General features: G+C 36.4%; 1 protein-coding gene across 5 annotated transcripts in view; it reads left to right on the plus strand.

Annotated features, from left to right (window-relative positions):
* Positions 1-13,049, plus strand: part of STXBP5L (syntaxin binding protein 5 like) — a 317,733-nt gene that overhangs the window by 284,400 nt on the left and 20,284 nt on the right. For all 5 annotated transcript variants that reach the window (XM_018043989.1, XM_018044072.1, XM_018044062.1 and 2 more), the window contains 2 exons: positions 4,945-5,115; positions 7,715-7,954. In XM_018043989.1, the coding sequence (XP_017899478.1) occupies positions 4,945-5,115; positions 7,715-7,954 (411 nt within the window). The remainder of the gene's footprint in view (positions 1-4,944; positions 5,116-7,714; positions 7,955-13,049) is intronic.

A 13,049-nucleotide genomic window follows, 5' to 3' on the forward strand; every position in this document is an offset into this window, starting at 1 on the left:
AAAGAGAAAGATGATATTTCCTTATCTGATAGTCAAAAACTGAAATAAAGGTAAAAACTACACTCAGTTTTAGTGAGTATAATAGCAGAGATGCCCTACTGTGTCAGGTCAGCAGTAGCACAGCTCATAGTATATAGGCCCCTGCATCATCAGCATCATCTAAAAAGGAACTAATTCCAGTATGGCTGGGTATTGTTTTTGGCTGCAAACCTGAGTATAACTCACAGGTTCTCCCTGAGATTGTGAACTGCCGAATATACTGTAATAAATTATTTTCCTACTTAAAAGTAATCAAGCAAACAACATTAAGTCAATGAACCAGCTTGTCCTCCAACCAACTCATTACTTACTAATGAGTAAGAAGGGAGGGAGTGAAAGAAGAGTTTCCTCTTAACTATTAATATAAAAGTAAGCAAAGGCAAAGTTAAGTGAGTTTTCAAATATTTTAACCAACTGTTTGATATTAGCTGTATTTTATATAGCCAATATAATGTAAAAAGCCAGAGTCTTTTTACATTTAAAAAGACTCCTAAAGATTCCAAGCTCAAGTCTTTTTACATTTATTTTCATGAGTTTTAAAATCCAATGCTTATTTTGATTTAGTCTTATGTTCAACATTTATTTCACCATAGAATCACCCCTGTGGCATAAGCATAATACTAATTTTCATTTTCTAGGAATTGTATGGTATAGTAAAAAGTTTAACTAGACTAGTGTACCAAGTATAAAATTAAATCTTCATTTACATACTCCTATAAAACTTTGTCAAGGACTATGTTAAAAATAATTTAAACTGGAAACAGTAAGTCATTGTTGTACTTTATACAATATATACACTAAATCAAATCTTGATTTAGAGATACAAGAGAATCAGCTAATTTAAAGAAAACTTGTAATTTCTTTTTTTAGACTTGAAAAGCTTTTTGTACAGTTTCCCATTTGTTTTAATCCACTTATTGCTCTAAGGTTGAAGTTTTTAAAATGTTGAATTTTCTATAAATGGCATAGAGCACTATAGCTGAGCTAAAACATTATTGTAATCAGAAAGCAACTGGGAAACAAAAACCATTCTAGTGATATTACGCAGAAAGTGATTTAATACAAGAAACTAGGTGTTTATCAAGTCACTGAAAGATTGGAGACAACCCTAAGGTTGGCCTACACGTATGACTTTCTGAATAAGGCCATCAACAGATACATCAAGGAAGCAGACAACTTTGCTACTGTTAGAATCAGAAGCCTACTACCAATCAACTGTTGAACTGAAGACCACACTTGTATAAGATCAGGATTCTACTACAACTGCCTCTTGACATACAAAAAGCTTGCAACTGGACGCTGGAATGTTGCTTTCAAAAATAAAGCAAAATCTCCATTGCAGTAACACCAAAGCAGCAGAAAGATTGCTTCCATTTCAAAACCACTTGTCAAACTTTTTGAGGCCCTAACCCACCATGCACTATGTAAAAAAGGCCACCATGCCATGAGGAAGCCCAAGCCTCCTAACAAAGTCACCACCGACAGTCCCAACTGAGTTCAACCTTTGAGTCATTCTAACCCAGGCATGTGGGTAAAGAAGCCTGCTAAAGATTCCAGGCCCTCAGTCATTCAAGTATCCCTAACTAATGCCCCAGACATCATGGAAATAATATCCCTACCTTGCCTTAGTTTAACTCCTTGCTGTCACAATCTGTAAGTATAATAAAATGATTGTGGTGCATGCTAAGTTGCTTCAGTCATATACTCTTTGCAACCATACGGACTGTAGCCTCCCAGGCTCCTCTGTCCATGGGATTCTCCAGGCAAGAATACTGGAGTGGTTTGCCATGCCCTCCAGGGGATCTTCCTGACCCAGGGATGAAACCCACGTCTCTTATGTCTCCTACATTGGCAGATGGGTTGGAGTGGTTTGCCATGCCCTTCTCAGGGGATCTTCTCAAACCAGGGATTGAACCTGCAGCTGCTGCATTGCAGGTGGATTTTTTACTGCTGAGCCATCGAGGAAGCCCAAAATGATTTTTAGTTTACATTTATTAACATTTGGAGTGGTCTGTATGCAAAGAGCTAACTGAAACACATGATATAAGATTCAACAAGCATTTCAGAAACATTTTTAAAGATTATAATATTCTATTATGTGATACATTGGAGAAGGCAATGGCACCCCACTCCAGTACTCTTGCCTGGAAAATCCCATGGGAGGAGCCTGGTAGGCTGCAGTCCACGGGGTCGCGAAGAGTCAGACACAACTGAGCGACTTCCCTTTCACTTTTCACTTTCATGCATTGGAGAAGGAAATGGCAACCCACTCCAGTGTTCTTGCCTGGAGAATCCCAGGGACGGGGGAACCTGGTGGGCTGCTGTCTATGGGGTCACACAGAGTCGGACACAACTGACATGACTTAGCAGCAGCAGCATGTGATACACAGCACAGTGTACTTATAAGTTTATGCTGAATTGTAAAGGATAGCTGGCTTCCAATTTTTATCTCTTACTAAAACTACAGTGAATAATTTTATCAATAGAAGTTTTTGTATTTAGTATCATTTCTTTAATATAAATTTTCAGAATGACTGTGTCTGGGCTATAACCAAATTTCTTCATAAGTGTTTTATAGTATTCATATCTGTGTTGAATATTTACTGTATTAAGAAAAAAATATTAAGCAAATTGACTTTATTAAACAATTTAAGCAACAACAACAACAAAAAATCCTTTAAGTTAATCAGCCCTATTGAAGACAGAAGAATATGGCCAAAGACTCTGAGCTGCCCAGATATGGTAATGTCAGCCAGACCTCATGAGTCAACCACAAGATGGGGAAAATTGGGCCATACATGGGGTAGGGAAAAAAAGACCATCATGTTGAGTAATCTAATAATTGATACTACCCTATTATAAGCTCAAATGAAACAATGTTCACAAAAAACAGCCACCAAAAGATAGTAATAGATAGGCAGGCACTTTCACTTAGCAAGTCCAAAGAGTCCTGGCTAGGTGAACAAATTTTACTATTTTCAGAGTTCTGCCATGTATTCTTGAACCTAGATAAGTGAGTGTGAAGAGGGTTGTAACTCATCCCAAATTACTCCAAATAAGCCCTAAAACAAGCTTTCACACCTGGGTATATCCTAACTGATATGCCCAGATCAGCATGGCTTATATTTGCAGTTTGTATCCCTAAAGTAATTGCCATTTTCTAACTTACTCTGTGTCTTTGTTGGTACCGGCTGTTGCCCTCAAGTGTTTTTCCTATTTATAAGACTAGATTTAATAGTGAAGGAGAGGCAGAACTCTTGACTTCTGCTTCCCCATAGCTAACTTATCATGTGATATTTATGCCTTTCTGTCTGAGAAATCTGTTAACATGGAAGACAGCTGGTCCCAAGAGACTAGGAACTCAATGGACATTACATAAGCTACTCCTAAACCCTCCTAAATACATCATCAAAATTGCTAATCCTTACCAAATATATTAGCTGACCCAGTGGCCTAGTTTTTAAGCGTACAGACACTATATGAGAAAAATCTGGATTAGAATCCTGACTCCATGAGTACTGCTTATGTAACATTAGACAATTTTCTGAACATTTTTTGACCTTCATTTTCCTCATCTGCAAAATCAGGATAGAGCACCTACCTTGCATAGTTGTTGTGAAGATCAAATCAGTAATGTGTATAAAGTGCCTGGTATTGAAGTATTCAATAAATGTTAACTCATTAAAAAAAAAATAGTAAAACACACTAGTGTATTTAAATGGTGAAACCAAATTCTCATCTTTGCACTAACTACAAGGGGATTCAGAGAATGTGTATTTTAAGTTTTCAAATTCCTCAATACAGAAAAGCTGTAATGGAGTGGATACTGAGTGCCAGTTCCCATGTCCAATATGAACGTTAAACATAATTCTTCTGTTTAACTCTGTCCTTTGAATAACCAAAGAAGCACATTTGAGGCTGGTGCACAGGGATGATCCAGAGAGATGATATGGGGTGGGAGGTTGGAGGGGGGTTCAGGATTGGGAACTCATGTACACCCATGGTAGATTCATGTCAATGTATGGCAAAACCAATACAGTATTGTAAAGTAAATTGTAGTAAAAATAAAAATTAAAAATAAAATAAATAAAGTGTATTCTGAATATTGTTGATCTATGAGATGATGTTTCAAATACTATGTGTTAGCATTTAGACTATTTTAGTGCAATTGTTCCAAATTTTTAAATTAGAACAGAGATAAATTCACAGGCTCTAAAATAAACAGTACTATTTGGTGTTAGACTTGAGCAACTTTACTGGAACAGACGGAGTTCAAAATGGCAGTAGTAATGTCAAAACAAAAATGACAGTAATAATTCATCTTTGTTCAGTTTACCGTATACCAGGAAGTTTCTGGCAAATAATGTTATCACAAAAGCTCCATGAGTTAGACAGTAATAGTCCCAATCAAGAGGAAACTAAACTATGAAGTCTGCAAAAATGTATACAACTAGTAGGTGGTAGAACTGGGATTTGAGCCCAGGCAGTCTGGCTTGTAGAGTCAATATTCTTATGTACCATTCTCAACTTTGCAGTAAAATGCTTCTGTTCTATATTTTAAACCCTAAGCACTTGAAGTTCTTCCAAAACTTATATATATAGGTGTATATTTACATTATGCAAAAGAAAGTCTAGTACTATAACTTATTTTGTACTGCCATTAAATGGAAGAATACATAATGAAAATATAAATTTTAACTATGTTAGATTTTAAAGATGAATATATTTAATAATTATGAAAAATTTGGCTATTGAAATTATGACTAAATACTAAAACAAGGACTTAGTCATCTTTAAATGGTTTTAAAACAAGGAATTCTCCCTCCATTTATTAATCTACACACTTATTCCTTTATATTAAGATTTAATTATGATATTTATGTTGCCTTCTTCCTCTTGGTACAGACCATGTAAATGGACACTGCACAAGTCCCACTTCTCAGAGCTGCAGTTCTGGAAAACGACTTTCCAGTGCTGATGTTTCAAAAATAAATCGCTGGGGTCCTGGAAGACCACCATTTCGAAAAGCACAGTCAGCTGCTTGCATGGAGATTTCTTTGCCAGTTACAACAGAAGGTAGGTTAAACATACACATTTTTATGGATACAACTGAAATTTGACATTCCATGGGAATTAGGAGCTGGGGGATAAGGGATGGTGGTCACGTGTAAAAGATATGAAAAGCTGGTCAACTCTAGACAGTGAGCAACTGAGAACCTGGTCAGGCTGTAGCCATGAATCCAGATCCATTCCTCACTACACCTCTGTCATCTCTAAAACCAGAATGCTTCTGTTTATGGGCAGGTTTCCATCTCCTCCGTACAAAGCGAGACCTATGTATTAATCTGTTCTGTATACTCCTACTTTCTTTCCATCTCAATGGTAAGCCTTTTGGTATCTCTATGTGTAGACAGTTATTTCTTGTCTTGTAACCTTTGTTTCCCCAACTATTAAGAGAATGTGACCAAGAAAAAGGCAAGACATTAAATTCTAGTTTGCAATCTTCTTATGTTTTAAAAAGAGAGGATTATTTGCTTATTTTTAATGTTGGGGGGCAGGGAGTATAAAGTACATGAGTCAGAAGGCCTAGATTAAGAAAGATTAAAAAAAAAAAAAAGAGGAATCCTGTAACTGCTGCAGGTGGCTCAGTGGTAAAGAATCCACTTGCCAATGCAGGAGACGCAGGTTAGATTCCTGGACCAGGAAGATCCCCTGGAGGAGAATATGGCAGTCCACTCCAGTATTCTTGCCAGGAAAATCCCATGGACAGAGGAGCCTGGTGGGCTAGAGTCCATGCGGTCACACAGACTCAGACACGACTAAGCACGCATACAACTTCTGCTACTGCCTTTCTGATAAAAAAGCTTTGGGACTAGAAATAGAAAAAAAGTAATCTTGGGAATATGCTATGGTAATTCTGTGCTATAGAGTAATTCACCCTTTGTGTGTGTGCTCAGTTGTTGAGTCATGTCTGACTTCATAGAGTGGGTTGCCATTTCCTCCTCCAGGGCATCTTCCTGACCCTGTTTCTTGCATCTCCTGCATTGGCAAGCGGATTCTTCGCCACTACGTCACCTGGGAAGCCCAATTCACCACTTACCACTCTTCAAAAAATTTGATAGTAATGATCTGTATTATTCAAAATTTTAAAATAAGATTTTTAGGCACTTCCCTGGCAGTCGAATGGTCAAGACCCTGCACTTGCGCTGCAGAGGGCGTGGAATCTGATTCCAGGTCAGGGAACTAAGACTCCACATATAGAAGTGGCATGATCAAAAGTTTTTTTAAAAAGGGTATTTTTAGCTTTTTAACATTCTACCATATTAAGTCTGGTCCATGGGCATGCATATGATCTTCTCTTTCACAGGTATCTATGAGTAGCAACCTTGAGTGTTGATGAACCATGAATGGAAAATTTTTGAAACATTAGCTAGGAATGTAACAATGTAAGGAAAGTGTAAAGGTTGTAAACAAATTAGTAGTTTCAGTCACTGGACTGAGCTGGGAATTTTGAGTTTTAGACATTTCTAACTCTAACATGTTGATTTGGGGAAAATTAACTCTACATTTCTTACCTCCAAATCTGTAAAATATATAGTTTATATCTGTGCTCCCTCGCAGATCTAAATTCTATTAAAAAGTTATTTTTATAAACTTGCTGAAGGATAGAGAAGGGAAAATTAGGAATACTCTATTTTGGTTTGTAGAAAAAAGACTAGTCTGAGGAGCTTTAACTATATATTGTTTTATTATATATTATTATTTCTTTTTATAAAAATGGGTCATCATCTCCTATCAAAATGGAAAGGAGAGGGAAGGCAGTAGAAAGAATGAGGAACTTGTACTCTGGAGTGATTATAAGAACAATACAACTTTCCTGTATCATTTACCTGAGGTGGTGAGTTTCTGCTGGTTGCAGTGTACACCATGTGTAAAAGTTGATGAGCAGGAGAACTTGAAGCCACCTGTTTCCTTTTCATTGGACTGAAGCCCTTTCAGAAAGATTACCACACTCTTAGTGGGGTGGCACTGTGCACAGCTCTGTATTTAGTCATTGGCAAAGCCAAAAATGGATTTAGATTCAAGGTAGGCAGCTTGTAACTAGTTCAGGGAGATAACATTTGTTCAATGTTATATAAATAGTTTAATATTTACAATTGAAATTACTTCAAATATAGCAAAACTAAAGGAATGTATTTACCATAGAACATACATGATCCTTCAGGTAAGTAGCCGCAATGTTGTCAGTATATGGGAATTGTCAAGAAGTCATTAGGAATACTTTCAGTAATTGAGAGAACGGAGAGAAGCATAATTAAAACTGTACTAGAAATTCTTGTAATCTTAACTATTTAGACTAAACATATTTTTTCTAAATTAGAGAATTTCAACTAACTTGTCAGGTAAGATAGAGAAAAAACAAAACAAAACAGAGGACGGCAGCTCTGCAGATTCAAGGCTAGTCCCAGCTCTGCCTAAGTTTATGATTTACACTTCTGGACTTTTCTTCATCTTCAAAATAAGCTGGTGAACTGGATAAGCTGCCTTCCAGATCAGTTAACAAAGAATCAAATTCTACTTCTCCCTCATCATTTTGGTTTTCATGTACTAAGTCTGACTTCAGTTGTTCTGGAAACACACTAAAACTTAATTTTTGGTTTTTAAATTTCCATAGAAAGTCGAGAAAATTCCTACAATCGTTCTAGAAGCTCTAGCATCTCCAGCATTGACAAAGATTCTAAAGAAGCGATTACAGCACTATACTTCATGGAGTCCTTTGCTCGGAAAAATGACTCTACTATCTCCCCTTGTTTGTTTGTTGGAACTAGTCTGGGAATGGTGTTAATCATCTCCCTAAACCTACCTTCAGCAGATGAACAAAGACTTACAGAGCCAGTCATGGTACTGCCAAGTGGTAAGAGTTTTCATTTATTCCTTCACTGCTACTTTTTCAAATTTATGTAAATGTTTTTTAAAACATTTAACTTGTTTTGATCTGGAGCAAAGATTTAAGTATTCTGGATATTAGGAACTATTGAGAACTTTATAAATCATATATTATCTCAACTATTGCAGTATACCTTCCTGCAAGGCAAAAATTGTCAACCATTTCTATGGTAGCAATCTGTGGAATTCCCAACCTAAACAGTGCCTTGGGGAATAAGTTTCTGAAAAGCATTTAGGAAAGCTTTAAGGCAAAAGTTTAAATTTTTTAATGAATTGAAGTATTTATCTAATGTTCCATGCCAGATCAGAGCCTATGAGTGTTTTTCATCATCCCTGAAGACCTCAGATGATTAAACTAGAAGCATTCTGACTTGAGCTGGCTTTCTAAATTTTTTGATAATCTCTTCATCTTGTTTTGAAGCCATGCCTCAAAATTTCTTCCATTTTTATCCTAGTACCTAGAGAATTTGACCCCAATTATGAGTATTGTTGCTAAAGTATATGTTGTATTCTCTTCCTACTTCTTTCCTCCTGAAAAGATGTGATTCTGTTATTCCTTTGAGTATCTTAAAATTTATTATCAATAACTTTTACTCTTTTCCATAAATGAAAAAACTATCTGAAAAACATTTCTAAAGTAAAAATAATTTTATTAATATATAGAATAAGGGATTTCATTTTAAAAGAACACATGGTATGATAGGTTAGATAGAGTTGTGTTTTCTTTGCTAACTGATATGCTAAATTCATATAGATGGATTGTTACTGTGGGAAGAATATTCAGCTCTCTACTAGTGAGGCAAATTCAGATAAATGTATTGTGTGTGTGTGGCCTAAACAACACAAGTTTATTTTCTCACACTTCTGGAGGCTGGAGGACCAAGATTAAGGTGCTGGAAGGCCTGGTTTTTTCTGAGGCCTCTCTCCTTGGCTTGCAGTTGGCCACACTCTCACCATGTTCTCACATGACTGTCTCTTTGTGCGCTTGGTACCTCTGGTGTTTCCTAATCTCTTAGAAAGACATTTGGATGAGGGCCCACCCTATCAGGCTCATTTTAGCTTAATCACCTCTTTAAAGGCTTTGTCTCAAATATGATCACATTCTGAGGAACTGGAGGGTAGGCCTTCAATGCATGAATTTGATAAGGGGAGGAGGGGAAAAGATCCAGCCCATAAAATGCACTGTATTTTAAAAGTTACTCATTAGCAACACTATATTTTAATTGTACACATATTTCACAGTAAGAAAACGCCTTTTACTATATTCCTAATTTTAAGGAAATATGAATAATTCTCTTATAATGATTGAGAGAGAGCCAGATCAGTAAGGTCATAATGATTTTTTTAAGTTTTAGTTCAATCCATTTTTTAACTCAGTAAATTTTTATACAGATTGGATAGCTAATACATGGCATGTATTCCTCAAATATTTAAAGGTAAAAATCAAACCCCTGTATACTCAAGCGTACAACTGTGAGTGAAAGACAATTTTCTAGTAAGAGATATTCTAAAACATATGATTTTCTATGCCACAAGCATAGAAATAAACAAGTCTCTGGAACGAATTTAATGAATCAGTACCATAGGCAAGTTCAACATTCTTAGCAAATAGACTTAGACTTGAAATGATGGGAAAATACAAAGTGAGTAGAGATTTAACTTAATATTTGGGCATCTGGTTCATAAATATTTGCAAACCTCCTTAAAGAGAGATAATGGGAAGCCATCTTCTCCAAGTTTCTATGTCAGCCTTCTTTCAAGACTTTGGTTATTATATCAGCATCCTTTTATCATGTTAACAAATGTACCACACAAACACAAGGTGCTAATAACAGAGGAGAGGATAAAGAGGGCATATGGGAACTGTCTCTACCATATACTCAATTCTCTGTAAAACCTAAGACTGCTCTAAAAAAAAATTAAGTCTACAAACTTAAAAAAGCAGTACCTGTAAGGCAGAAAACTGAGTCCAGGTTCAGATTTGTCTTATAGTTAACCACTGAAAGAGAAAAGGCCTAATTGGAAGGCATAATTTATGACAATGAAAAGAAAAAGGATGGAGTTCCACAGAGAAGACAGAAAGCCAATTCAGATTTAAAGTAGAAAGCCCATCCTCTCCTCCCTCACGTCCCACTTCCTGACTCCGTCTTCGCCTTCTCCCAGTACCTACTCTGCATCACATCCCTGTCCCACTCGTCTCTGTCCTACTGTAGTGCTCTAGATTGTGGGGACCATTTTAAAAGGTGTCGAATTAGAGGCCTTTCCCTCTTTCATAGTCAGTGCTCAAGTGGGTGACATGCTTTTAGGCCCTGTATGGGTTTTCCTGTCAAAACATTGATAAATTACCTTTTATCAGATGGCCTAGAAAAATTTCTGAGTCTAGCAATTTCCTGAAAATACAATCCATTTTGAAATGTATTCATCCAATTTTTCAACATGTTTCCCAAGCTCATACTAATTAATTAGACATTGGGCATGCAATAGTGATCAGGACACAGAGTGATTTTTATTCTGAATATTTGCAGGGAAGAACTAAAGTAACCAAAAAATTACAATAAGGGAAGTAAACAATACTGTGGCAGCATGGGAGGGGGATTTGGGGAAGACCTCTCTCACAGAGCCTCTGTCTGAAATGGGAACAGGTTTAGAAGGGAACCCAGTACTGATATTTAAGAGAAATTCAGAAAAGCATAAAAACCTAGAGGTAGCACAGTTGAGTCAGTTCTAATGAGGTGGAAGAACTAGAGCCTATAATACAGAGTGAAGTAAGTCAGAAAGAGAAAAACAAGTATCATACATTAACACATATGTATGGACTCTAGAAAGATGGTACTGATGAACCTATTTGCAGGGCAGCAATGGAGACACAGAACAGACTTGTGGACCCAGTAGGGGAAGGAGAGAATGGGACAAATTGAGAGAGTAGCATGGAAACATATACATCACCATATGTGAAGTAGATAGCCAGTGGGAATTTGCCATATGACTCAGGGAGCTCAAACCATTGCTCTGTGACAACGGGGTGGGGCATGGAGGGAGGCTCTAGAGGGAGGGAGGGGAAATATTTATACCTAGGGCTGATTCATGTTGATGTATGGCAGAAACCAATACAATATTGTAAAGCAATTATCCTCTAATTAAACAGATTTTTAAAAGGAGACCCCCCCCCAAAAAAAGAAAAACAACAACTTAGGGGGTAAAAAGAGCATGACATAGCTAAAACTTAGAGCTATAATGGTGCTGAGGCTGGTAAAACAGGCAGGGGAATAGAGGACCTTAAGACCACGATAAGGAGCTGGAAGAGACTTCCTAGATCTCTGGGGGGGTTTTGTTGTTGTGTACAAAGATTGTGATATGGTATGCTTTTTTCCTCTAAAACACTAGTGGTTAAATTTTGTAACTGTTAAAAAAAAAAATGTAATTGTAAAAACTCCAAATACAGAGGAAGGTAAATGAAAATTCTGCCACGAGCAAACTCTCTCCCTTGTCTGTCCCATCTCCACCCCCCATACTTCTGCCCCTAGGAATTTTACTCTCCAACAGTAATTCTGTGAGAAGTTTGCTGAGATTCTAACTTTAAAGCTCCTTTATTGAAGTATAATTGACATACAAAAAATATACATGTTTATTGTATGCAACTTGATGAGTCTGGAGATAAGTAAACATCCATGAAACTATTAACCACAATCTATGCCAAAAACATACTCATCACTTCCAACAGGTTCCTACCCCTGTAATTCTGAGACTCATTTTAAATTTTATCTCATTTCTATGTAATACTTTGTACTATCTGCTAACAAATTATTCTCTAATGATCAGTTCTGCCACATGACATGCCTATCACCGATTTGTAAAAAAAATTATTTTCATGCTTCAATATCAAACTCAAGCTCATGGTTAAACTGAAGATTCTCCATAATAAAGTCATTCTCTTTACCCCTGAACTGTTTCTTCTTTCTCTTCTCCTCATTTGTTAATAGTTCCACAATGCTTACTGGCCTCCATCACTTCCATTTCTTTTATGATTCCTTTTACTTACTCTGCCTCTGTACTAGTCTTAATTCCAGTATTGTCTTCATCTCCTGATTTTTATGCACCATATTCTGATACCTTCAATTATCCATAGAAGCAATTTCTTGGAAATCAGTGATCTCTAAAAGCTCAGCCTTGTTCTACCTCTTTAATCTGATTTCCTGCTACTTTCCAGCACCAGTTCCCTGGTCCAGCCATCTTATTTCTTCTCTTCCCATTTCTCTTTGCCACCTGTCAATCATCTATCATTGTTAGATGTCATATGAACTTTTATATTTGTTGTCAAAATTTTGGAAAACTGTTATCAAGTTTCTTGGGAGCTATAAGATTTGAAGGAATTAGAATAATTTTCTACAGCCTAGCTTTTAGCTCTATCCATTTTAAATTTCAAATCTTGTTTGTTCTACATTATTTATTTCTATTGTTGACATAATATATAATTTGTAATATGCTCTTCAGCCCTGCACTTTCATGTCAGATTAATGCTGAGTTGTATCACGGTAGTAGGAGTTTTCCTGGGAGCCATCGCTATACCTAGAAGGAGAGCAGCAACCTAGACATGGTAGTGACAGTGAATCGTCTATTAATACCTAAATCTACTAACCTCAAACTAAATGTATCTCCATCTTTTCTCCTCTTTTCGTATACTGAGGATATGTCTCTAACTTACTAATTCAGTTTTTGATTATGAATTATATAAGCTTAGATATGTTTTCATATGTGTATTCTCAACACTGTAAAAGTATACCAGAGATTATCTTCTTACCTTTTTAACTGTTATTTTTCTTACCATATTCTTGTTTTGTCCTTTGCCTGCTGACAGAAATATCTCATAGACTTACCCTCTACTCTAGACTTCCTAGCCTACTCCCTATGTCAGACTTACTTGCCAGCATTTAATTCCTTTAAAATCCAGCTATCTGATGAAGAACAATTAAATTAATTTATGCAAATGTACAGATGAACAAATGTGCTCTCAAGATACAGTATGAAGCTAGTTAATAGGCTTTGTCTGGAAATTAATTAGTTAA

The sequence above is a fragment of the Capra hircus genome, chromosome 1, assembly GCF_001704415.2.
Source record: "Capra hircus breed San Clemente chromosome 1, ASM170441v1, whole genome shotgun sequence".
Classification (NCBI taxonomy): Eukaryota; Metazoa; Chordata; class Mammalia; order Artiodactyla; family Bovidae; genus Capra; species Capra hircus.